Raw genomic sequence first — 23,208 nt, forward strand, 5'->3', positions numbered from 1 at the left:
GGGTTCTTAACCCACTGAGCCATGAGGGGACCTCCCAAATTCTCCTAAGGGGCAATTAATCAGCATTTTTAGAGTGGGGCACTACGTACTGGTGACATATTCCTTAAGAGAGAACCTGACTTAGTCACAAATTATTTCAGATCAAGCTGCGTCTGTATTTCCTGTATGAGTGTAATGGAAACGCTAAACTGAGAGGGAGGGGCCTTGAGACGTCTAAGCAGCTTCAAAATTTTACAGGAAAGTATGTTTTGAACAAATCTGATTGGATCTTATTTTTACCTATTTATTTTTTTAAGGGCCTCACCTGCCCCATATAGACATTCCCAGGCCAGGGGCTGAATCAGAGCTGCAGCTGCGGGTCTATGCCACAACCACGGCTATGGGGATCCTTAATCCACTTAGTAAGGCTAGGACTCAAATCCGCATCCTCATGGATACTAGTTGGGTTCTTAACCCACTGGTTGCTTTTAAAAGACAAGTGAGTTCAGCAGTGAGTTTCTCTGTTCACATGTCCCTGCCTGGATACGACCACAGGACAGAGTCAACTTGAGAACCCTGGGGTTTGTCTAAGGATCTGTATGTAAGACACACGTGAGCATTAAAGAAAACAAACTACAAGGAGCAGAGATGAGTAAGAAATTTCTTCAGCTGAGATTACTAAGCGGTTACTGAATGACTAGGGTACAGCGATAAATTCTGAAGTGCTTTACTCAGTGCTATTTTCTAGTTGTGGTTAATGATTTAAACTTTTCCCCCTCAATTCTTTACTTTTGAGGGCTGCATACTTAAATTCCCAGTATCTTAACCTCTTCGGTTTTCTGGGAAAGGACCACGGAGAGACTGCCCAGGCCGCCAGACCCGGTTTGGCCCATCTTCCAGCCGTGCCTGGCAGAAGGCCTGCTGGGAAGGCAGCTTCAGACTCAAGCGAGCTCTGGCCTAACCCGCCCCAGGGACCTCATGACACTGAGGACTGGGAGCCGATCCCTGGGCTCTCCCTGCTGCGGGCAACCGTCACTCAGACTGACCTGGGACTCTGAGTCCTCCCAGGACTTCGGGGGGAGACAGGGTGTGGAGGAAAGCTGCCCCTCATCTAGCCTCTGGGGGGGCCTGGCCTGGGGGCGCTGGTCCCCAGGGAGGGGGGTCTACACTCTGCTGCGGGGAGGGGGGGGGGAGGTTTGCAAGGCTGCTGTGGCCACAGGCCACCAGCTTCTTCCATGAGCATATGACGCCAGCGGCAGCAACAGGGCAGACAGAGGAGACACACTGTAGACAAACCACCCACAAGGGGCAGGAGCGGCCATGCGCTGACGCTTCTTCCCCTGTCGGCGACAAAACAGGCCGACACCAGACTTGCGTCTTAGCTGTGTTTTTATATTTCCCCAGTTTACTGAAAACAATCTTTTCTGACATTTATCCATATGGGGAATTTTAGTTATCTCAAAGTACACAGAAATTACCTATATTTGCCCATAAACTAAGCACTGATAAAAAGAATACTTAACATAGCAACATTTAAGCATCCGACAAAGAAGAGCTTTTTCCAAGTTATAATTTTTTTCCCACCTGAGCTGAGCGATATTTGACATCCGGGTAGACAGACAGACAGATAGATAGATGCATAAAAGCAGACGCGTCCCTCAAACTGACCGTAAGATGAACCAGCACACAGATTCCTTCCTTGTGGACAGAACTCAAGTTCAAATGGGATCAAGGAGCTGACTTCCTTAGGAAACAAACCAGACAGACGCAAACTAAGGCGGAGCAACGAGGCCCACGATCAACCCGCCCATCTTCGTCTTTCTTATCAGGAGCGGACACGTGTGCACCGTGCGGGCAACGGACTTCCTCCCCAGGCCCCTGCGTCAGGAGGCGGCGCAGGAACGGCCACGGCCACGCGGGTCAGGAGGCGGGGAGGGCGGGGGACAGGCAGCAAGAGGCTCAGATGCTGACTGGGCCACTGGGTCCCGCGCTGTCACTCTGCTGTTCTGTCTGCTCCACCATGTTTGTAACTGGGACAAAGTGGGGCAACTAGTCTAAGAACACTTACCCCATAAACTCGATCAAAAATTTTATTTACTCGTTTCTGTAAAACACAGCTGATGTCCATCTACAAAGGTCTTTTAGGGTAAGAAACAGCGAGTCGACAGAGGAAAGGGCTGTGACCCTGCGCTGGGGGCAGCTCGCCGTGCCACTGGACTGAGAAGGGGCCTCGGCGGGAGGCGGCCGGCTCAGTGCACCTTCTCGAGGAAGGCTCTGCAGCACCGCACACACTGCTGGTAGACGGCCTCGAAGTCGGAGTCGTTGCCCTGCGAGCACAGGGAAGAGGAAGTGACAGACGTGCCATCAGAGGTCTGAGCCCACGTGCGGGCACAGCCCCGAGCACAGACGGGAACGTACTTACATAATAGGGGTCCTCGATAATGAGCTGTTTTTGTGGATCGTAGCTCCCAAGTAGCTCAATTTTCGCTCTGCGGTTTTTAACTTGATTACCTTTTCTATTCAAATCTCTGCGAAATTGAAACATGAACTTAGTTTTCTGAATCGTGGTTTTGAGCTAAACGGGGACATCTGCTAGGGTTTTACAAGCATCCATAGCAAGACCCAGAGACAGTGACCTGATTTAGAAAGGAAATCAACAGGCGAGCAGCTCTGCCTGGGCCCCGGCGGCGCAGTCACGGGCAGTGGAGCTGCAACGGCACAGGACTTCACCCTCTCTACCCAAACATGCATCCTTGGCCAGAGACTGAGTATGTCTCCTCTTAGAAGCCCATGTTTCTGAGACTAACAAAGGTGACAGAATTGAACTCAACAAGATGTTGTTGATAATACAGAAAAGGAGCACACAGCTAAAGAAATGCCCCCACCTTCCTTTCTGCAAATTCATGCCCCTGGGATCAAATGCACAAGTGAGGCCACATGGCACAGTGGTGACTCACAAGCCTCCAGGAGCCCAGGCTAAAATTCCACCACACCCGCCGCAGCACCAGTGAACCTGCCTCAACTTCTTTGATAAAGTGGGGCAACAGCGAGAATCTCTAGAGGAAGTGCTTTGGCTGCGGAGCACAGACCCACAGGCATTTGGTGAGCCATTTGTATCCAATACCTAGTCTAACAACTTCTGTCTTTTAAATTAAGACAATCAACAATCTTATTCTTTTTTTTTTTTGTCTTTCGTCTCTTTAGGGCCGCACCCGTGGCATGTGGAGGTTCCCAGACTAAAGGTCTAATTGGAGCTGCTGCTGCCGGCCTACGCCAGAGCTATAACAATGCCAGATCTGAGCTGAGTCTGCGACCTACACCACATCTCACGGCGATGCTGGATCCTTAACCCACTGAGCGAGGCCAGGGATCGAACCTGCAAGCTCATGGTTCCTAGTTGGATTCGTTTCTGCTGTGCCAAGATGGAACTCCCCAACAATTTAAATAGAGTAAAAGGTTTTCTTTTTTGTCAGTCTTTCTTCGGGTTGGGGGTGGGGCAGCAGGAAAGGGGAATGAAATGAGAAACAATGAAACACCACACTCTCCAGGAACCCCTGCAGCAGGAAGAAACTCAAGCTCCCACAAAGCACAGTTCAGTGTAATCAGACGTTCCTCATGCAAGGGTGTGGCGCAGTGGAAAGGTCCTCCCACTCTCCACGAGTCTCTGGATGCTACGCTACTCTAAAGAAGTAACTCTGTACATCGTGATCATTATTACGTATGTTCCATCTTTAAGGCAATAACACAGTCATTTAGGACAACAAACTGCCTGGCCTATTAGGAGCTGAATTAAAAAGAAATACCCTTTAAAAATGTGATTACCTCAGGTTGCTTTCATCCATACACAGTATGTAATCAAAAGTGGCAAAGTCTTCTTTGGTAATCTAGAAGTGAATGAGAAGTCAAAAGATAATGTTTACATTTAGACCAACAAGCCTAGAAGATCCAAAACAGACTTAAAAAAAAAAAAAAAAAAAAGGCTATACTTGTCTGCTACTCACTAAGAGAAATAATTTAGGGTACTTCAGAGTTAAAATAGAATTACTCTAACTTCCTGAAACTGTATTACAAAGAAATTTTACACTATAAAGTTCCTTGGAATAATCATGAAACAGTGTAACATGTAGATGCAAAGGTTAGACTTTGATTTCTAGGAAACAAAGTATAATTCAGTTAACTTATTAAATGTCCCATACGGAGCCCTGTATCTCATGGCATAAGCACCATCCTGAGCCCAGCAATGGGTACTGACTGCAGGATGGAGGGACGGCTCCCCTCCTGCGGGGCCAGCAGCTCACGGAGGCACCAGGGAAGCAGGGACGAGTCGGGGAGATGCCGCTGCAAGCAGGTGCTCAGGAAGACCCATCAAGAAGGAACTTGAGGAACTAGTCTCTAGATCGTCCTCATTCGAACTGAATTATCCATAATCAGGACAGGAGGAGAGGGCCACTCGCTATTTTTACTGATTCTAACCTAAACCCTGTGTTGTTTCTGGCACCATTTATAAATATAAGCCCACTAAAATACAAATGAAAACTACTTCACAACTCTTGAATATTATAAATAATGACAGAAAAAGAAAGAACAACTCTATTCAGTATCTTTAATAATCTATAATGGAAAACAAAAATAATAGATACATATTTATATGTATAACTGAATCACTTTGCCATGCATCTGAAACTAACACAACACTGTAAATTAACTATATTTCAATCTAAAAAATGGCCCATTTAAAAAAGAGGGAGAAATATAAACATGACACAAAATGAAGGTAGAAACAATTTCTAAGAATGCAATTTCAATATTCCTCTTCCTCATTAAAAAACCCTCTAAAATTTAGTGGTACAATGAAGCTACAGAGAAACTCCCCAAAATCCAGTTAAACAGAAGTGTGGCACTACTACAATCAGGGTGGCAAAAGAACAATAAATATACTCATTACTCTGCTAAAAAAGAGCAAATCTTGGCGTTCCTGCCATGGCACAGTGGGTTAAAGATCCAGCACTGTCTCTGGCGTGGCTCAGGTCACTGCTGAGGTTTGGTTTCAATCCCCAGCTCTGTGCAGTGGGCTAAGGATCTGGAGTTGCTAAAGCTGTGGTGTAGGTCACAGCTGCAGCTCAGATTTGATCCCTGGCCTGGGAATTTGCATATGCTGCAGGTGTGACCAAAAAAGAAGTAATAAAATTTGGGTCTGGCTGTGCGCTTACATTAATTTTTAGTGTAGCAAAGTACTGGCACTAAATTTTGTCACTGTTCCTAAGGCACTAACTTATTTTAAAATCTATTAGAACATATACAAGCTATTTCCCCAAATTAGTTGTTTGGGAAATATCCTGGGATTAAATATTAAGCACTGCTGTTAATGGAATGACTTCAATTGCAGATCCTCACAAAGACTTAGTAACTGACAGCCACATGTAGCTATGCGATGTCTGGATGCTAAAATAATTGAGAAAGGAAGGGAACAGCTACAATCAACATCTTCTAAGAAAGCGCATGGTAAAGTTCTTCTCGCAGCCATAAATCAAATAGTTTGTGGCAAAACAACCCTATTGCCAAAAAAGTTAGAAAAAGCCCATCAAAACCAAACACCTCTGCACAACCATTAACCTGCTCCCATGACAGCCAGACTCAGAAGCAACAAAATCCCAGGCCACAGAAAGATAAGAATTAGTTTAAGAAACAATGGCCCAAGTTCCCACTGTGGCTCAGTGGTTAACAAACCCAACTAGCAGCCATGAGGATGCAGGTTTGATCCCTGGCCTCGCTCAGTGGGTTAAGGATCCGGTGTTGCCATAAGCTGTGGTGTAGGTCACAGATGTGGTTCAGATCCCGTGTTACTGTGGTTGTGGCTGTGGCCTGCAGTTACAGCTCCAATTGGACCCCTAGTCTGGAAACCTCCATATGTTGTGGGTACAGTCCTAAAAAGACAAAAAGACAAAAACAAATTGTGATCAGTATTGTTCAAGAAAGTTCAGGACAAGATGTAGGATTTCACCAGAAAGCTGGAATCAACTTTTCAAAAATCAAGTAAAGAATTAAATACAGTAACAGGTACCATATTCAATGAACGGAGGCTTAACGGACTGTTTAAAAACATTAGAAAAATTAGTACATCACAAAACAGGTCAGTAAGAAATCTCAGACTGAAAAACAGAGAGTGAAAAGGATGGAGAAAGTAGAAAAAGAAACTTATGTCCAAAATACACTTAGGCTGAACTTCAGAAGAATGAGGAGAAACAAACTATAAAAGGAAAACAGCCCAGAATTTTCCAGTACTGATGAAAACCATCAAGGCACAAATTCAGGAAGCAAATTCGACCACATAAAACTGCTGGAAACTACACACCAAAAAAACTAAAGACAGAAGAAAATGCTAGCAATTGCAGGAAACCACAAAAGACAATGGGTTAGGTGAATCCTTCCAAATGATTAAAGTAGAAATACTATCATTGACAAAAATTTTAAGAGAAAGGGGAGCAAGAGCCAACTGTTCTACGCAGCTGCTCCACTCTGACAAAGTGTAATGTGTCCCACCTGACACAGTGTGTGACGCTGGGTGTGTATGCAACAGAACTGCACACGTATCAAAAAAACTCCCAGTAGACTCAGCCCCAAACCAGAAGCGACTCGAGCGCATGCCAGGAGCGGGCCTGGTAAACCGCGGCCTGTCTGTGCAGCAACGCCGACGCCTTGAATGAAGCCGACCGGCCCTCTGTCGGGAGCAACAACATGGAGCCTGTCACAGGGAGACGCTGGCAGGAAGGCCCACACTCGAGGACCCCCGTGCCACGCAGTCGAAAAGGTGGACGCATTTCGCTTTTCGTGGTGGCCTCTGGAGTGGAAATGTGCTGGTCACGCTGTAAAAATGCACTGAGCACACTGACAATCTGTGGGAGTGTCAAATAAAGTTTACTGCGAAGGGGAAAGAATGTCTGATAAGATAAACATCCCGCAGAGCTACCCGGATGTGGAGAGGTCCCAGACTCGAGAACTGAGCGCATGCATTAAGAAGAGAAAGCACCCTAAACATATTTTATCTACCAAAAGCAGATTTAATAGAACTATTACCAAACAGCTCTCAAGTTGCTGACATGCACTAAAAAGGAAATCTGTAAACATTAGAAAAATGCTAAAAAAACAGCAAAGATCTGCTGTGATTCTGACTATAAAACACATCTTACTAGGACTTCGACATTTCTTTCTTTTTTATTTTTTGGCCAAACCCTCAAATGCGGAGAATCTTGGGCCAGAGATTGAACCCGCCACAGCAGTGACATAGACTCTGAAATTAAAAAAAAAAAAAAAAAAGGTTGAGAAAACAGTCTTAGAAGCGACAGGAAAAAGAAAAGAAAGAAAGAGAGAAACAAACAGATCATGTGGAAATACTACTTCTAAAACTGGTAATTACATGTGTTCTTAAACAATAAAGTTTCCAGCTTTTAAAGACATGTGCACTTCATTAGCATCCCACTTTTATTATATACTTCTAATATACGAAAAAATATGATCTTAAAAATAGAAAACATGAAAGTATGAGTGCTCATAATTCTAAAGGATTATTCAAAATAAATCTACATTATTTTAAAAAATGGAAAGTAGAAACGGGCAAGGTATAAAAAACCCCAAAGAGACTAGAATGGAAAAACGATATAAAAAATGTTTAATCTCTGTCCAATGAAAATTCTACTTAATAAAGGGCGAGGTCCTTAAAAACAGCTAAATTTTTCTTTCTTTTTTTTTTGTCTTTTTGCCTTTTCTAGGGCCACTCTCGCCGCATAGGGAGGTTCCCAGGCTAGGGGTCTAATGGGAGCTGCAGCCACAGGCCTACACCAGAGCCACAGCAACGCCAGATCCGAGCCGCATCTACAACCTACACCACAGCTCACGGCAACACTGGATCCCCAACCCACTGAGCAAGGCCAGGGATCGAACCCGAATCCTCATGGTTCCCAGTCAGATTCATTAACCATCAAGCCATGACAGGAATTCCCTAAAACAGTTAATTTAAATAGTAAATTATTAACATGCAGAATCAACTGAAATAGCCAGAAATTAGAAGTTCACGGATCTAAGGGTAAAGTTATCTAAACCACATAATGTGTGTATTACAAATTTCAGAGACATTATTAACATACTAAAAGTTATTTCTACGGTAATTTTGTGAATTTCTTGGCTCACACTTCTAAATTTTTTTTTTTATTTTTTATTACTTAATTATTTATTTTTGTCTTTTTAGGGCCACACCCGTGGCATATGGAGGTTTCCAGGCTAGGGATCTAATTGGAGCTGTAGCTGTCGGCCTATGCCAGAGCCACAGCAATGCAGGATCTGAGCCACATCTGCGACCTACACCACAGCTCATGGCAACGCCGGATCCTTAACCCACTGATCGAAGCCAGGGATCAAACCCACAACCTCATGGTTCCTAGTTGGATTCGTTAACCACTGAGCCACAACGGGAACTCCTTGAGTTTTTTATAAAACAAATACAGAAACCTGTAGTTAAATCCTAGTTCTACCACTTTGCAGCTGGGTAACCTTCAGTAGGTCATTTATTTTCTCTCTAGAACTGTTTCTTGATCTGCAAAATGGGTTTACCAACTAACTACTCACTTCCGTAATTAATAAAAATTGAGAGGAGCAGAATCTAAAACATGACATCGTGTGGCAAAGCAACCTGGAAAGTTTTAAGTAGACAAGGTTTGCTGTAACAATGACGAATGAGCCTTTAGTCTTACAAAAAATTCTGATTCAAGCACTGATATTGCCACCCACACTTAAAAGCATGCACTATGTTTGACGACTAATTTTCAAAACACTTGGCTTCTCACTTTGAAGCCTTAAAAGCTGGCTCATCTCGGGACGTGGCCTTTTGCTTGGCCTACAGAGCTGTAGGTTTCCTCATGATGGATACAAAAGGAAGTTAGACTTTAGCCGGATTTTTTACAAATCTGGTTCAAACTCCATTAACATGCTGCTAAAAATCACAGTCCCCGCAGAAAAACGTACCACATCCTCTGCATCGGACAGGGAGCCGACCCCTTAGAAGCTGGTTCCTGTGGTTCTGGAGCTCCCAGCGCGACACCCACAGCTCCAAGCCAGGGAGGGGCAGGGTGCCCGCTCTCCAGCCATCTCACCACAACTGCTACTGTGAGAACCTCAGCCCACAGCCCCCCTCTCTGGTTCCATGAGCTAGAACCCTGCAGCCCAGTGAGGTGCCCACTAGACCAAGGGGCTACTGAAGTCAGTTCAAACTATTCGTTCAGCCTCCGCCACACTGGCCACATGCCCAAAGTGCAAGAGCCACAAGCTTGTGGCATCTGTAAGGGACAGAGCAGATAAGGCACACTATCTTTCCCCAGACACTGCACTGGGCTGCGCTCCAGAACCCAAACCCGAGTATTACTGCTGGTCTGCGGGCTACACATCCCTATCAGCGTTAACCTGTGTTTCCAAGGTGCGTCACTGCTGAAACTGTTTTTGAACTTAAAGCAGAACTGCCTTTGAGCAGTAACTTTGTAGCGGCAGCAGCCTAAGTCACCATGGCTTAAATGCTTAAAGACCACGCAGATAGAAAGAAAAAGGAGACCACACCTCAGGTCTTCCCGCTCGTAGGCAGGGCTCTCTCCACTGTGCGTTTTAACCAGTAAATTCCAAGGCCACATAAATCCTTCGGAACTGTGGAACCAGAACGATGCACTGTGGCTGGTTATGCTGACCCTGACTACACACAGTCCTTACAGGTAAGCCTGATTAAGCCTCTCACAACCGCTCAGGTTATGGAATCAACGTATTAGAAATTAAACAAGGTCTCTTCTACCTGTCTTGCTTTATGGCCTGTGTTAATGCCATGATGTCTTAGGCAGCTCACAGCTCTTGGATCTGGTGACCGGCCCACGTTCCAATCAGAAACAGCGCTGCTGTCAATGACCCACTGCAACACAAAACACACAAGGATATCTTCAAGGTCAAGTACGGTACCTGCCGGGCAATGTGACTCATGGGGACACCATGCCTCTTCATGCAAGCCTGCCCCCGGTAATCAGGAGGGTTTCCTAGTTCATACGTGGACGTCGCTGCACTGTCTATCCTCCACTGCAGGAGAAAAAAAGAATTTTTTTTCGAAATTTCAACCCAAAGGCATTCAGGTTGGCCTCCTTAAGAAAATGAACAGTACTTACATTATCTGAAACGTTTTGATCAGTTACGAGTTTTCTGAAAACCGCTTCTGCGATGGGTGATCGACAGATGTTACCTTAAAAGGGGGGAGGGAGGAGGCAGAGCGTGAGTGTCAAGTCTGACGGAAGGGCGGGTGCGGGGTTCCAGCACCACACAAGCCGTGAACGACGTCACACACCTGGGGCAGCGAGGAGAGTGAGGCCAACATGTGTCTTCGAGGGGCTCGCCCTACCAGCACATGGTAGAACCTGCGCCAACAGCTGACCAAACCCCCGCAATGATTTCACGCCAATGGCTCAAGCACTCACAGGCAGATGAGAAGACACCAGAACAACCAGAACGGAAAGCATCATCTTTCAGTTTGCTATCACTGACCCAGAAGGGAGCCATGTAATCAATGAAGTGGGTTGCAACTCGTCTATTTTAAAATGAAATACCACAGAATCAAGTTTAAAATACGTATTTCCAAATACACTGCACATAATAAAGATGAATGCTGTTTCACAGAATACACAAGCAAGTGTGTTTGGGCGTAACACACAGTGCACTTTGGACAGTTGTACATAAACTTCTACCACGAGACCTGTGCAGAGCCCTTGCTTGAACGCCGTGACCCGGAGTCAGCAGCTGGGGTGGCGACGACCCTCCAGGCCCTCCACTGTGCCCAGAACTTACAGCAGCAGCGGCAAGTTCCCGGATCCCTAAAGGCTACCCTCTCTTCAAATCAGATGGCCACAAACAAATTCGGGGGCCTTCATAGGTTCAGTATTACTCTAGGACTTCAGAACTCAGGAAAACCCTATGCTTACAATCAGAGTTTTATCATCACAAAAAGATACAGAGCAGAACCAGTCAGAGAGCACCGTGAAGATTCTGGGAGAATTCCAAACAGGAAACTTTCTGGTCTTACGGGACATGCCACCTTCCCATCCCCATGTGTGACAATACTGCCAACCCAGGATGCCCACCAGAGCTCCAGTGCCAGGATCTACTGGGGCTTCATTAGTAAGCACAAGTAGTTGAATTACTGGCCTGTGGTTGAATTCAATCTCCAGCCCCCACTCCAAGAGACCTCCTCAGCGCACACTGTGTAGGGGCTGTCCCTGAACCACAGGACACTCCTATACTCCAAGGGGATTCCAAGGGGTTTGGAGGGTACCTCCCAGGAGACAGGACAAAGGCAAGACTCTTCACTGGATGAAGCCACATTCCTTACTACACAGGGGAAAAAGATCAAAGACGAAATTGTCTTTCCAAATATTTCCATCACATGCTAAGCAAAGTAGTCACAGGAGATACAGAATTAGCTATAATAAAAACAAGAGAATAAATGCTGACAGACAAGCAACATACTATAGGAGCACAGGAAAAGATTCTAAAAAGCATAACGATAATAAGAAAATTTCTTATCAGGAAAAAAAAAAACAATTATGGCTGATCTTTAAGGGACAAAGGGTATTTAAACACCAATTGTAGGAAAACGGTAATCTGACACCCTTAACAGGTTCTCATCTCCCACCCACTGGCTGGGACATGACTAATGGCACGCACTCTCTAGCATGAAAACCTAAAACACTCAATGATCTTGCCAAAATAAGGAGTTCTATTCTCCTCTGCCATTGCCTTTACCAATGTAATACATTTAATGCTTCCCTGCACTTCAGTGTGAAAAAAATCCAAATAAATGTTCTGAAACAACAAAACTTAAACATTTCTGAAATACTGTTCTTACTGTCCTGCATACAGGCTACCATGCGAAATGCCACAGTGACCCCAAATCTCTCCAGAACTCGACATCTGTCTCACCACCTCCACCAGCAAAGCTCTGGCCCAACATACAAGCTCTGCACATGGCTGGTCTCCCTCCTGTGGCCCTCGCCTCCACCCCTGAGTCTAATCTCAATTACTGAACACTGCTCTCAAATCGTCCCACCTCTGCTCAAAATCCTCCAAAGCCTCACCAGACCTATCCCCCACAGGACCTAAATGTGGGTCCAAAAAACTAGGGCTCAGGACCCACCACTTTATACAGATCTTGATGCTAAAAATCAATTTCACATTTTTAAACAGTTGGAAAATCTCAAAAGCAAAGCATCTTGAGACATGGGACTATCACAGGGAATTCAAATCCCGGTGTCCACAAGTAAATGCTTACAGCCGAGCACAAGAGTCTACAACTGGCTAGGCTGCTTTGGCACCACGCCTTTGGCAGGACCTGTTCTCTGGCTCTTTGCATAAAAAGCTTGCAGATTCCTGCCCCAGAAAGCTCACTGCATGTGAGCAAGTCACTTCTGCCCTATGCGCCAAGAATGGTACTAGTTATGAATCCACCGGACACTGAGAAAGCAGTTACGCACATTATCTCTGAGTCCCGAGCTACAGAGGAGGGTCTGCAGAGACAGTACTAGGTCACCCAGGCCCACTTCTGTAGCTTCCCTGTCTTTCCTGAACACGGCCAGCCCCCTCATTTCAAAATCTTTCAGGCACTTTCCTCTGGATCCAAGAAGCTTTTCTGAAATAACTCATGCTTACTTCCTCTCCTCTTTCAAGTCTTTGCTCAAGTGTCACCCTCCTGATAAGTCTCTCCCTGAACACCTTTCTTAAAACTGCACCCCACTCCCACCGCCTTTCCTGCCTTCCTGTCCTTACACCAACTGACTGTGTAACCAAGTACTTGACTGTTGATGACAGAATGTGAGCTCCGGAGGTGCAGGGATTTTTGTGTTTTGCTCACTTTCTGAAGCCCTCAGAACAGTGCCTGGCACCATGGCAGTTGCTAAAAAAAATAAAAAATTAAAGTACTGAAAATAAATATATACATAAATACATACAAGCAAACATCTCCCATTAAGAGCCACCGTGGCGCATTATGTCAACCTAAGCAACAATACTAAGTGAAACAAACAAGGCCTTGGAACTCCATGAGATGCCCAACCTGAACTGAACTGCCCTTTAATAAATGTGTTCCCACCATCCCTCAGCCTTCAGTGGAGGGCTTAAAAAACGAATGATGCCTACTGTCAAAACTTACTTTTCCCCTCCTAGAAATTTAATGCTGCAAATAGTTAGTGAGCATCTTATTTTGTCCTACAGCTGGAAATACAAAGAAAAATAAGCCACAGTTATTGCCATCAAGAGGGCTACATCTAGCTATAATCTGAGGAGGCTAACAAATAATCATAATAAAAGCTGAGGGAGGAAAGGTTATCTATAAAAAGGGTCGCAGGAACAACTCAGCTCCACTTAGAGGATCTGGGAAAAGGAAAGAAGGGAATACTTGGGTCTGACCTTTTGGAAAGGCTGTCGGGTAATATGCAAAATGGACTTCCACGAGGGAAGGCCCATGCAGAGCACGTGAAGTGCTAGAAACGAGCAAGCCTGAGGGTGTGGGTGAAAGAGGATAGTGGGGAGACCAGGCAGACTTCTTTGGTCTTCCTGAAGGGGCACCTAAAAAGGAAGCGCTATTCTGCAGGAAACACACATATGCGAAGATTCAAAGTCACTGGACTACTGACCATTCAGGCCTTCCTCTCTGAGGAATGAAGGAGACAGATGAACGCACCGAGGAATAGAACCCTGTGGTCTGCATCAAAGGAATACTCTGGAAAGCTTAAGGGAAAGTGCACTTCATTTTGAGTAAGGGAGGCTAACTGCTGAAATCCTAAAAATCAAAATAATTCTGAGCTGGAAGTTACCTGAAAAATTAAAACATTTTAAAAATTCTTTATTTTCACGTATAGGAACACCGGTACACGGGCTGTCATGGCGACCTGGGGAATCCGGCTGCCTGATCTGGCTGTTACAACCAAATCCTAAACCCTCCCATTCCATCTGCCTTCAGGTCAGATCCACTTGTGGGCAGTGGCCAAACAGGCCAACAAGCCAGTGTTGTCAGGGGTTTCCGGGAATCAGGAGGCCCTTAAGAGACAAATCAATCCAGCGGCGTTGGGTCTATGGGATGAAGATGAAAAAGGGATTCTAGGCCGGTGCAATGCAGAGAGCTCACGCCTGGAGTGCAGGTACTCCGCGCGAAAGGGGACTCGGTCTTGGGGAAAGAGCTGTGCAGAAGTAAGAGGCCCAGGCCTGCACCGAGGACCGGGCAGGGGACAGGGGATCCGAAGTGGAGACAGGACTGAACAGGGGAGAGGGGACGCCCTTGGAGAGAGAACCCGGCACGTTAAGGAGACCCCGCTGCAGAGCCGCCAGGGCAGCTGCGCGACGTGGAGAGAGCGCGGCGCCCCATCCGACCCTCAGGTCTCCCCTCTCTGGCCTCTTCCCCTTCACCGTCCCTGCCCAGCGGCGCAGCCCAGAGCTCACGGAGCCCATCCCAGCCCTCCAGATTGGGGTTAGATCAGCGGCGTCTCACCCAGACACACGAACAGCACCGACTTAGTCACCTGCTCGGCCATCTTCCCGCGCGCAAAGAGGCGCCCAGTAACCACGTCGAAATGCTTCCGGCGCGGCGCAGGCGCACTGCCAGCAACCCACGCCACGCGCCTGCGCAGTCCGACCCCGCTCCGCCTAAAGAGAGCGTGCGGTCTCGCGCCTGCACATTCTGGCCCGAGCGCCGTGAGAGGGAGGAGGGGCCGAGAGCCTCCTGCGGGGGGTGGGGGGGCTAGGGGCGGGGAGGGGGCGGGGCTGAGGGCCACCTGGAGGGGGAGGGGCTCAGTGGGGACGAATTCAGGTCACAGGGCTCGGTGACGTGACCACCCGAGGGCGGGGGAGGGCGTAGCCCCGAGCGCCACCCCAGAGATTAGGGGCCTCAAACTGAAGCCTGAGAGGTGGGGCCTCATCGGTCCCCAAGGGTCCTCGGAGAGTCAGGGGTCAGTCCTGGGGTTCAGTTGAGCGTCCCTCACCCGGGCCGCGCGGCCGAACGTGCGGCCTGCTGTCAGGGGTGGGCGGGTTACCAAGGGCGCCTCCCGGGGCCCCTTGACCCTCGACCCCTAGTCCCCCGGTCAGAACCGCCGCTCACAGTTCCCTCTGCGACAGGGCTGCCACCAGGCTGCCCAGTCGTCAAAGATGGGCTGCTTCAGGAGCAGCCCTGGGACCCAGGAAGGGGAGCGCACACCCTCCCTAGCTGCTGTTTTTGTCCTGCGAATACGTATAAAGTAGGTGCTTTGCCCTGGACCAAAGCGGGTGTTTACCTGCTCCCTCACCTGTCTCAGGTGCGCACCTCGCTAGACCGGTCCCTGCCCTGGGAGGCGGAGCCGAGCAGGGAGCGCCCTTCCTCTTCCTGGGTAGGTGTCCGCAGCTCGAGGGGCGCCGGAGCGGAGGAGGCTCGGGGTCACAAGTGAGTACAGGTGTCGGTGACGCCACTGAACCTCACCTGGAATCGGGACCACCCCTCTTATCCTGCTTTTAAAAAGTTTTGCTGGGGAGGGTAAATCTTCGGTGAAAGAGGGAGAAATGATGTCTTTGGGATTTTTTGCTGTTGCACATCTATTAATACTTAAATATCCCACAAGATGTCAGAAGTTAAGAGCTCCCTGGACTCTCCACAAAGGTGGCTGATTCAAGTGTAGCCCCAGGCGATTCAATTTACAGAAAACTTCTAAGATTTTAATTTTAATCATCATAACTCATTTTTTGTTATTTGTAAATATGTAATATTTGAAAAGCCAAGTATTAGTTACTATCTTTTTCATTCCCATCTGTTTCAGTAGAGGTTCTGGTCCTTTTTTAGACAATTTGGGTTTAGATGCTTCTGACTGTGGGGCAGGAGTCATGGTCCCCCTGAGGTGGAGGGCCCAGGCCCTCTGCAGCTCACCTGGCCCTGCCTGTGATCAGCCATGGTTTCAGGAAACCTCTTGGGGCAGAGTGGCTGCCTCCCTGGGGCTGGGAGCACTGGACCATGTTGCTGAGGTGGTTTTCCCTTGCTTAAAAAAATAGGAAACTGCTCTGAATTGGTAGATGACCACAAGGTAATGAGATTTACCCTGCCAGCTGGAAATGTGTCATTCTCACTTCATTTCAACAAATAATTCAGTGTTACCCCTGCTGCTGCTGCTGAGGCTGAGTTGGAGACAGTGACACAGACAGGCGGCCCCTGCCCGACAGGGAGTAGGAAAGATGGTCCTGGAAGGTTCTACCAAGGGGAGAAGTTTTCAGATTTTCTTCTGTATACAGAACACGAGTGTCCTGCTTTCTTGTCCTCATCAGAGTTTTCATTGAGTTGTGGAAGATGCTTGAATTGATAACGGGTTAGTTGGGAAATCTGCACACACCCACCTCAGCAAAATAACAGGTTTCCGTAGTACTGTTGAGTCCTTTGTGTGACCTGCTATTGGAAGATCTGTGCAGTGACCAGCTGGAGGTTAAAATAAGTTATAACTTCATCCTGTTTGTCATGCTTAAATTAAAGAGGCATGGTGATATGGTTTACGAATGTTCTGCTGAAACAAAATGAGTTACTGCTACCTCTCATTTTTGTAAAATTAAAACAATTATTTAAAAGAAAGAAATCTTTGCTCATCCAGAGTGATCTGATGCTTTTATTCCATGCAGAATGTTTTCTCAGGGAATTTCTCACTGTTTAGAAATAAGGGTGCGGTGTCTGGGAAGAAGAGAATGTTGACAAGTCGAGGGGATGTTGCCACCCTGTTGCCGAATGACCGATGGTCACAAGTCCTGCACGTTGCCTTATGTGCAAGTGTGTCCTGATAAGACATCCTCCTAAGAGCAGGGAATTTTTGTTTTCTTTGGAAGGAATCCATTTTCACACTAAATGATCAGCCTGGAGTGGCAGGTGTAGTCCTGCTCTGAGTCTGAGAAAAAGTGAAGCGGATATAAGTCAAGGGTTTCCTCATGCCCGAAGTCATGCCCGCTGTCCTCTCATCCGAAGCCTGCGGTCAGGGGGACAAGGAAAGAAGCGCAGGTCAAACTAATGTTTGGGTTCAAATGATCAGTTTGAAGTTTGGATTAGATGGTTAATGACCTGACCAGTGAGACCTGTTTTGATTTCTAGAACTGACAAACGTTGTATCCTTAAGACAAAGGAATTAAACCCAGACCACAGCAAGATAAGAGTTAGTTTAAGAAACAATGGCCAGAGTTCCCGTTTGGCGCAGCAGAAACAAATCCGACTAGTATCCATGAGGACGTGGGTTTGATCCCTGGCCTCGCTCAGTGGGTCAGGGATCCTCTGTTGCTGTGAGCTGTGGTGTAGGTCGAAGTCGTGGCTTGGATTCTGTGTTACCGGGGCTGCAGCTTGGATTCTGCCCCTTAGCCTGGGGACGCCCTTATGCCGCTAGTGCGGCCCTAAAAAAGGAAAAGAAAGAAAGAAAGAAACAATGGCCATAGTTATCAGGCAGTGGTGTCCAAGATGATAATGTTCTAATAAAGCTAAAGGCAACATTTCAAAGTCTTTTATTTTTGGCTAAGATTTATAGCCAAAATAAAGATGTATTTAAAAGTTCCTATAGATAGCCCTCTCATAATTGAGAGTCCATTGAGGCAAATAATATAGTAGATGTTGCTGACGGAAGGAAAGTTTGGGAAGCCCTGAGCTCAGAATGATGAAGCATGGGGGGGGGGGGGCTTTCTTGACCTTGCTTGCCTTCCAGACCCCATGAGGGCTAGACTGGAAACCAGTCGGTTTTCTCACCCCAGATGGCAATTTACTCCAAGTAGGATTGGAATGTTGCTGTTGGCCCAGTGACCCCAACCCTGAGTGTATTGCCCTTTGATCAATATGGGAACTACTTTCACATTTTAAGCTCATTTAAAGCTTTTTCAGTTTCTAAAGTAAAAATTTTGTCCTAGTATTGTACAGTTCCTTTTTTTTTTTTGTCCTTTTGCCATTTCTTGGGCTACTCTCGCGGCATATGGAGGCTCCCAGGCTAGGGGTCGAATCAGAGCCGTAGCCGCCGGCCTACACCAGAGCCACAGCAATGTGGGATCCGAGCCACTTCTGCAGCCTACACCACAGCTCACGGCAATGCCGGATCCCCAACCCACTGAGCAAGGCCAGGGATCGAACACGAAAGCTCATGGCTCCTAGTCGGATCTGTTAACCACTGAGCCATGACGGGAACTCCTGTACAGTTCCTCTTAATTAAAAAAAAAGAAGTTTTGGAGTTCCTGCCTGTGAGGCCCTAAAAGAAAAAAAAAAAGTCAATTAAAAATTAAGAAGTGAAGATTTTGAATATCTTAGTTACTTTTAAAAGAAAAATTTACATCTCTTTTCTTGGCTTGAGGTTTGGCAGCCATCCTTCTGTTAGAGAAAGTTCAAATATTTATAGATAATTTGCTTTGCCTTGGAATTCAAGAGAATTAAGACTTTTTTGCATGTTCAGATGCAAACCATGACTTAATAGTGACCTGTATCTTCATCACTTCAGCAATGTAATGACATTCACAGGCTGATCAGACCGTGCTCGCTCCAGCTCACGGTATGGCAGGGGCACCCACTCCGGCTTATGGGACAGCAGAGGAAACGTGGACGAGCCAGATGCTGAGCACCGGAATTGGGGCCCATCTCTAAATTGTTGCTATTATTTGTTGGCTCTGACAGAGAAACTAATCAAAGCAAGATGCTTTGATTAGAAATTTAATAGGATCTGATACTATTCAAACACCTTAGTCAGACTCTTTCGGAGTTCAGCTGAACACAAAAGTCTCCTCACCACCACGAGCCTTGTGACACCCAGTTTTCAGGGACACGGGGACCAGACTCAGGCTTAGTGATCAAATGTGTGGGCTGCAGGCAGCCTACGCTGCATCTGAATTCCCCAGTCCGGTTGCTTTCCTTCCCCTGTTTACAAAAGAGGCTCTGACTGTCCTTACACAGGATGTTTGCAATAGCAACTCTCAACTGTGGAATTTGCTTATTTGACTGGTTTAATTCTGCTTGGTTGATAGAGTTCAAAGTAGAAAGTCTGGGGGGTAAGATTTATGTATCATTGACGATGCGTTAGTTGCAATGTGTCAGAAAATCTGATCCAAATTGGCTTTAGCAGAAAAGCGTTTTACTGGTCCGTGTGTTTCAAGAGCCCAGAGTTCCCTGCGGCCCAGCGCTGGGCTGGGCAGCCCCAGCAGAGGCCAGGTTTTCTCTCCAACTCTTGCCAAGGGCTCCTCTGCAGGGCTTTGTGCTCAGGCTCCCCCTTGTGGAGACAAAATCTTGCGGCAAGTTCAGACAGAAAAGCCTGCAAAAGAGGCAGTTCTGACAGCTGCCCCCAAAGCCCCCAGTCCGATGCTGATGTGGGTCAGCTTTGGTTACAAAGCTCTTCTGTGGCACAAGGTGGACCCTTGTTCAAGTTTCGCAAACAGGGCACCTGCTCTACTACAGCGGCAGCATCGGCGGAAACGGAAAAGCCATGCTAGATCTGACATAAAAGGCACAGCTATTCAGCAGGAAAAGGACAAATTTCCCCTGCAGTTGAATCCAGGCCAGTGAGATGTAGTGAGCATCTGGGAGTATGAGCGAGCCTCTGCTTCTGGCCACAAAGGCTGCAGGCAAGAGCAGCAGAGATGTGTGGATGTGGGTCTCAAATCCCAGGCTCGAGAGCCAGAAATGTAAGCACCGTGTTCCGAGCCCTCGTTTCAGTCCCTTTCCAGGGAGGGTGTCAAGAAGAGGTGTCAGACCTGTGCCATCTCTGCCCACTCAGACTTGCTTTTGGTCTTCCGTTACCAGTAATTCCGAAGCTGATCCTGTTGCGTCGCAAGGTATTGATGGTGCTGCAGCGGAGTTTCCTCCTGCAGGCAGGGGCTCTGGCCCTGCTGTGCCTTCGGGCTGGAGGGGACGTTGGCACTGAGGCTGGGGCAGCCTCGACACTGGGGCCGCTTGAGGTTTCGGAGATGACTCCGCTTGCTGCTTTCCTGCACTCAGAGCACCTTAGCTTTGCTTTGGTTTGGTCTGGTTTTGTCCACCCTTTCCTGGGAGGACCTAGAAAGGACCCTTCAGGGTGCTCTTCCATGAGCCATGACTTTGCTTCCAAGGTCTAGGAAACATCGCAGAGTCTGAGAGGCAGAATCTTGCCAAACCTCAGCCCTGGGCTAAGATTTCAGTTACTCAGAGGGCTTCAAGTGGAAGCTGCATTTAAAGTTGGTCTTGAAGAATGAGTGGTATTTTCAGAGGTCGGATGTTGGCGTTTTCTCCTTTCAGGCCAGATAGCCCACATGTCAGGCTTTGGGGGCCAAGAGGCAAAACGGAGGATATGTGTTGACACTCACACGAAAAGAGAGAAAACAGTCTTCCAAAATTTTTATTGATGAAACTGAATTGGAATAGTAATTGAGAACTTTTCTGTAACCCAGTCTCCTGGTGGCTGGACTGTGACTCTCACTACCCGAGAGCATTCCCACCTGGGTTCACTGTGCAGAATCTTTACCACACAACGGATGACGAATGTCCAGCTGTCCTCTTTGAAAATGTGTTCTCATGCAAAATACCATGCTTCTTTTGGTTTACTTTTTTCAACCACTAAAAATATAAAACTGCCCTCAGGTCACAGGCCACAGGAGGCTGGATGTGCCAAGTCCCCCGGGCCTCTTGGCTCCAGACGCCCCTTTGAGGCCAGCACCGGATCCCCTAATCCCACTTATTTGAAATGGGCCCGCGGCTGAGCTTCCTCAGGAGGGACAGGCAGGTCATCGCGTGGCCAGAGCCCACCTGGCCGCAGGCCCTGGAAAGTGCTTCCCACAGTCCCTTCCTCTCAGGAACCAGAGCCCCCAGAGCCGCGAGGACCCCGCCCCTGCTGCAGCCAGGCTCCCGCCACGCCCAGACCCCAGCTGCCAGGGGCCAGCATCCCGAGGGCCTGGCCTGGTGGGACAGGGCTCTGCCCCCTGGGCTGGGCCTCACCTCCCGAGGGAGCGCTGCAGCCCTTCCATACACCCTCCCGAGGGCTGCCTCGTTGACGGTGCCGTGCAGGGGGAACACGCCCCCTTTAACCTGCTCTGGGTCCCTGTCTGCTGCACTTGCTCCAGGTGAGCAGGGAGGTTAAAGCCAGAGGAGAGGGCGCAGGAGGGTGCCCGGGAAGAGTTCAGGAATGTGAATTTGTCTTGAGACACACACTAAGGGGGGCACTCGGTGTAGCAAAGGTTTAACTTTTAATGAAAAGGCAAAACAACTGCTTTGCTTTTTTTTAAAAGAACTTGCAAATGGTCTATTATGAATACTATGTAATCAAAGGGAAAGCTATTAACATATGGTATATTTGATAAGTGCTTTTAACCATTTTTCCACTGCCCCAAACTAATTAAGTGATTAGAATGTGTATAAAAACATGTCAAGTCTAGTCCTGAGTTAGAAAATGAAAATTACAAATGTTTTTCCATCTTTCTCCTTCAGCAAATGCGATGGAGAGCTCAGAAATAATTTTTTGAGTATAATAATTTGGGTAATGCCAACTGCAATAACAACCCCCTGAATCTCATTTCCTAGCACAGTAAAAGGAACGCCTCCCTCATGTCCCGGGCGGTGGGCAGCTTCCCCCATGTGCTGGTCCAGGGGTTTTGCATCAGTCCCACTTGTGGCTGTGCCCCGGAGACCTCCTCAGCCAGGGACAGGCAAGGGCATGGAGAACGCTCTGCTTCTCACTGTTGTGGCACCGAAGCAGTGCATACGTGGGCCATGGGCACACACGGGTGGGTGGGAATTTCTCTCCCGACCACAGAACTGATAAAGTGGACCCTCTGCATGTGCCTTATTCATTCTGTAGAAAGTAAGGTCAGATCAGCTTAGATACCAACAAAAGCTAAGAAAACAAAGGCTGCGTCTAGTCGTAATGTAAAGCATTAATGCATATGTGCCTTGCAAACGGACAAGTGCTGTTAGCCAGTTTGCTGCTTATGGCCCAGTTTGCCTCGCGCCACCTGCCAGCTCAGACCTCCCCCTGTGCAGCAGTCAGATGGGGGTGGACCTGACCCCCTTCGGGTCTCTACACGCCGGTTGTGGTTTTCAAAAGCTGTCCATGTGTCAACACTGCCTTGGAAGCTTAGATGATTGGAAATGTGCTACTATGCATACTTTTTCTCGGTCCCTGTGGAATACCAAAAACTGCTGCTGATGCTTGTCAAGTCATGACCAAAAGCTACTTCCAAAAAGGCCCGAATAGCTACAAAAGGATATTCACCTGGAATTTTTCTAGCTTGTATTTTGTTGACGATCTTCTAAATGCAGACTGTGTAACCAGAGCATTCATAACGGAGAAAATGTAAAGGCCACGAGGAAACTGACGTGATCTTAAATGGACGGCTCCTGATTCTTTCCCCATTTAACAATGACATGCTTCTGAGAATTTGCCTGTGTTCATTTCTGGGCTTCATATTCACCACTGCAAGGGAAAGCAGAGCTCCTGGAGTGTCAGCCCTTCGGTATCTCAGTACCGCCATCAAAATGTGATGGTGGGATTTTAAACAAACACATGATAGAGAAGATGAAGAGCAGCTTTGTATTAGATCCTAAAAATTCAAATTTCAGAATTACCAGTGAATACAAATGCATATAGTAACAATTCAATATTTAGTGTATAGCCTCTCTCCAAATCCCTGTCCTTTGATGTGTGTGTGCGTGCGTGCGTGTGTAAGGGTGGAGGAGGGGAGGCTGTGTGTGCTCTGTTGTTTGTGTAAAATGTAAGGATACATTTATCACTTTTCTGTACCTTTTCATGCAAGACATGTTGGCTGTGAGAGGTCAGATTTTAAACAAAAGACATCTTTTGGAGTAATTAGTCATAATTTCTTTTTTACAGCTGGAGTCATACATTACCACTAATATATTAGTATTTAATTATAAAATATTCAGTTTATGCTGAACAGTATTTGTTATGCAATATTTCAGACATACAAGGGACTAATGAGAATAACAATTTACACCCACGACTTGCTATACACAGTCTAGAAGAAAGAAGTTCAAGTTTCTAGTAAGTCTCCTGGATAAGCCTTCCCCAGAGCCACCTCCCAAATCAAATACATTATTATATATATATATATATATATATATATATAAGCATTTCTATAAATGTTTACCTAAATTGTGATACTCTATATATCTTTATACAGCTTATTTTTCTTCTCAATATTATTTGTATTTTCCTATGTTGATGC

The 23,208-nt window shown here is 47.0% G+C and overlaps 2 protein-coding genes across 9 annotated transcripts in view; one reads left to right on the forward strand and one right to left on the reverse strand.

Annotated features, from left to right (window-relative positions):
- Window positions 1-2,055: 2,055 nt before the first annotated feature.
- ACP1 (acid phosphatase 1) lies at window positions 2,056-14,646 on the reverse strand. 3 transcript variants are annotated; one of them, XM_047782733.1, is made up of 6 exons: window positions 14,531-14,646; window positions 10,167-10,240; window positions 9,806-9,919; window positions 3,802-3,863; window positions 2,402-2,507; window positions 2,056-2,306 (listed from the first exon to the last, which is right to left on the reverse strand). In XM_047782733.1, exons 1-6 carry the CDS (start codon window positions 14,571-14,573, stop codon window positions 2,229-2,231), a joined length of 477 nt encoding a protein of 158 aa, XP_047638689.1. In that variant the 5' UTR covers window positions 14,574-14,646; the 3' UTR covers window positions 2,056-2,228. The 3 variants fall into 3 exon arrangements, with proteins under 3 accessions (XP_047638689.1, XP_047638688.1, XP_047638691.1); XM_047782732.1 differs by lacking the exon at window positions 9,806-9,919 and adding an exon at window positions 9,967-10,080; XM_047782735.1 differs by lacking the exons at window positions 2,056-2,306; window positions 2,402-2,507 and having other exon boundaries at window positions 9,806-10,080.
- A 184-nt stretch (window positions 14,647-14,830) lies between these two features.
- Window positions 14,831-23,208, forward strand: part of SH3YL1 (SH3 and SYLF domain containing 1) — a 45,808-nt gene continuing 37,430 nt past the window's right edge. For 2 of the 6 annotated variants that reach the window (XM_047782745.1, XM_047782743.1), the window contains exon 1: window positions 14,838-15,454. In XM_047782745.1, coding sequence (XP_047638701.1) covers window position 15,454 — 1 coding nt within the window. In that variant the 5' untranslated portion in view covers window positions 14,838-15,453. Of the gene's footprint in view, window positions 15,455-20,608; window positions 21,088-23,208 lie in introns of all 6 variants that reach the window. The other 4 variants (XM_047782740.1, XM_047782741.1, XM_047782742.1 and 1 more) reach the window with 4 other exon arrangements.

The sequence above is a fragment of the Phacochoerus africanus genome, chromosome 5 (genome assembly GCF_016906955.1).
Source record: "Phacochoerus africanus isolate WHEZ1 chromosome 5, ROS_Pafr_v1, whole genome shotgun sequence".
NCBI classification, from domain to species: domain Eukaryota; kingdom Metazoa; phylum Chordata; class Mammalia; order Artiodactyla; family Suidae; genus Phacochoerus; species Phacochoerus africanus.

Excerpts from the sequence above, each read along its gene's own strand:
- ACP1 (XM_047782733.1), bottom strand. The coding sequence starts at position 14,573 with ATGGCCGAGCAGGTGACTAAGTCGGTGCTGTTCGTGTGTCTGG. Across the intron at positions 9,920-10,166 it reads ATCAAAACGTTTCAGATAAT|TGGGTCATTGACAGCAGCGC; the intron begins GTAAGTACTGTT and ends TTTGTGTTGCAG. Across the intron at positions 2,307-2,401 it reads TTATCGAGGACCCCTATTAT|GGCAACGACTCCGACTTCGA; the intron begins GTAAGTACGTTC and ends CTGTGCTCGCAG.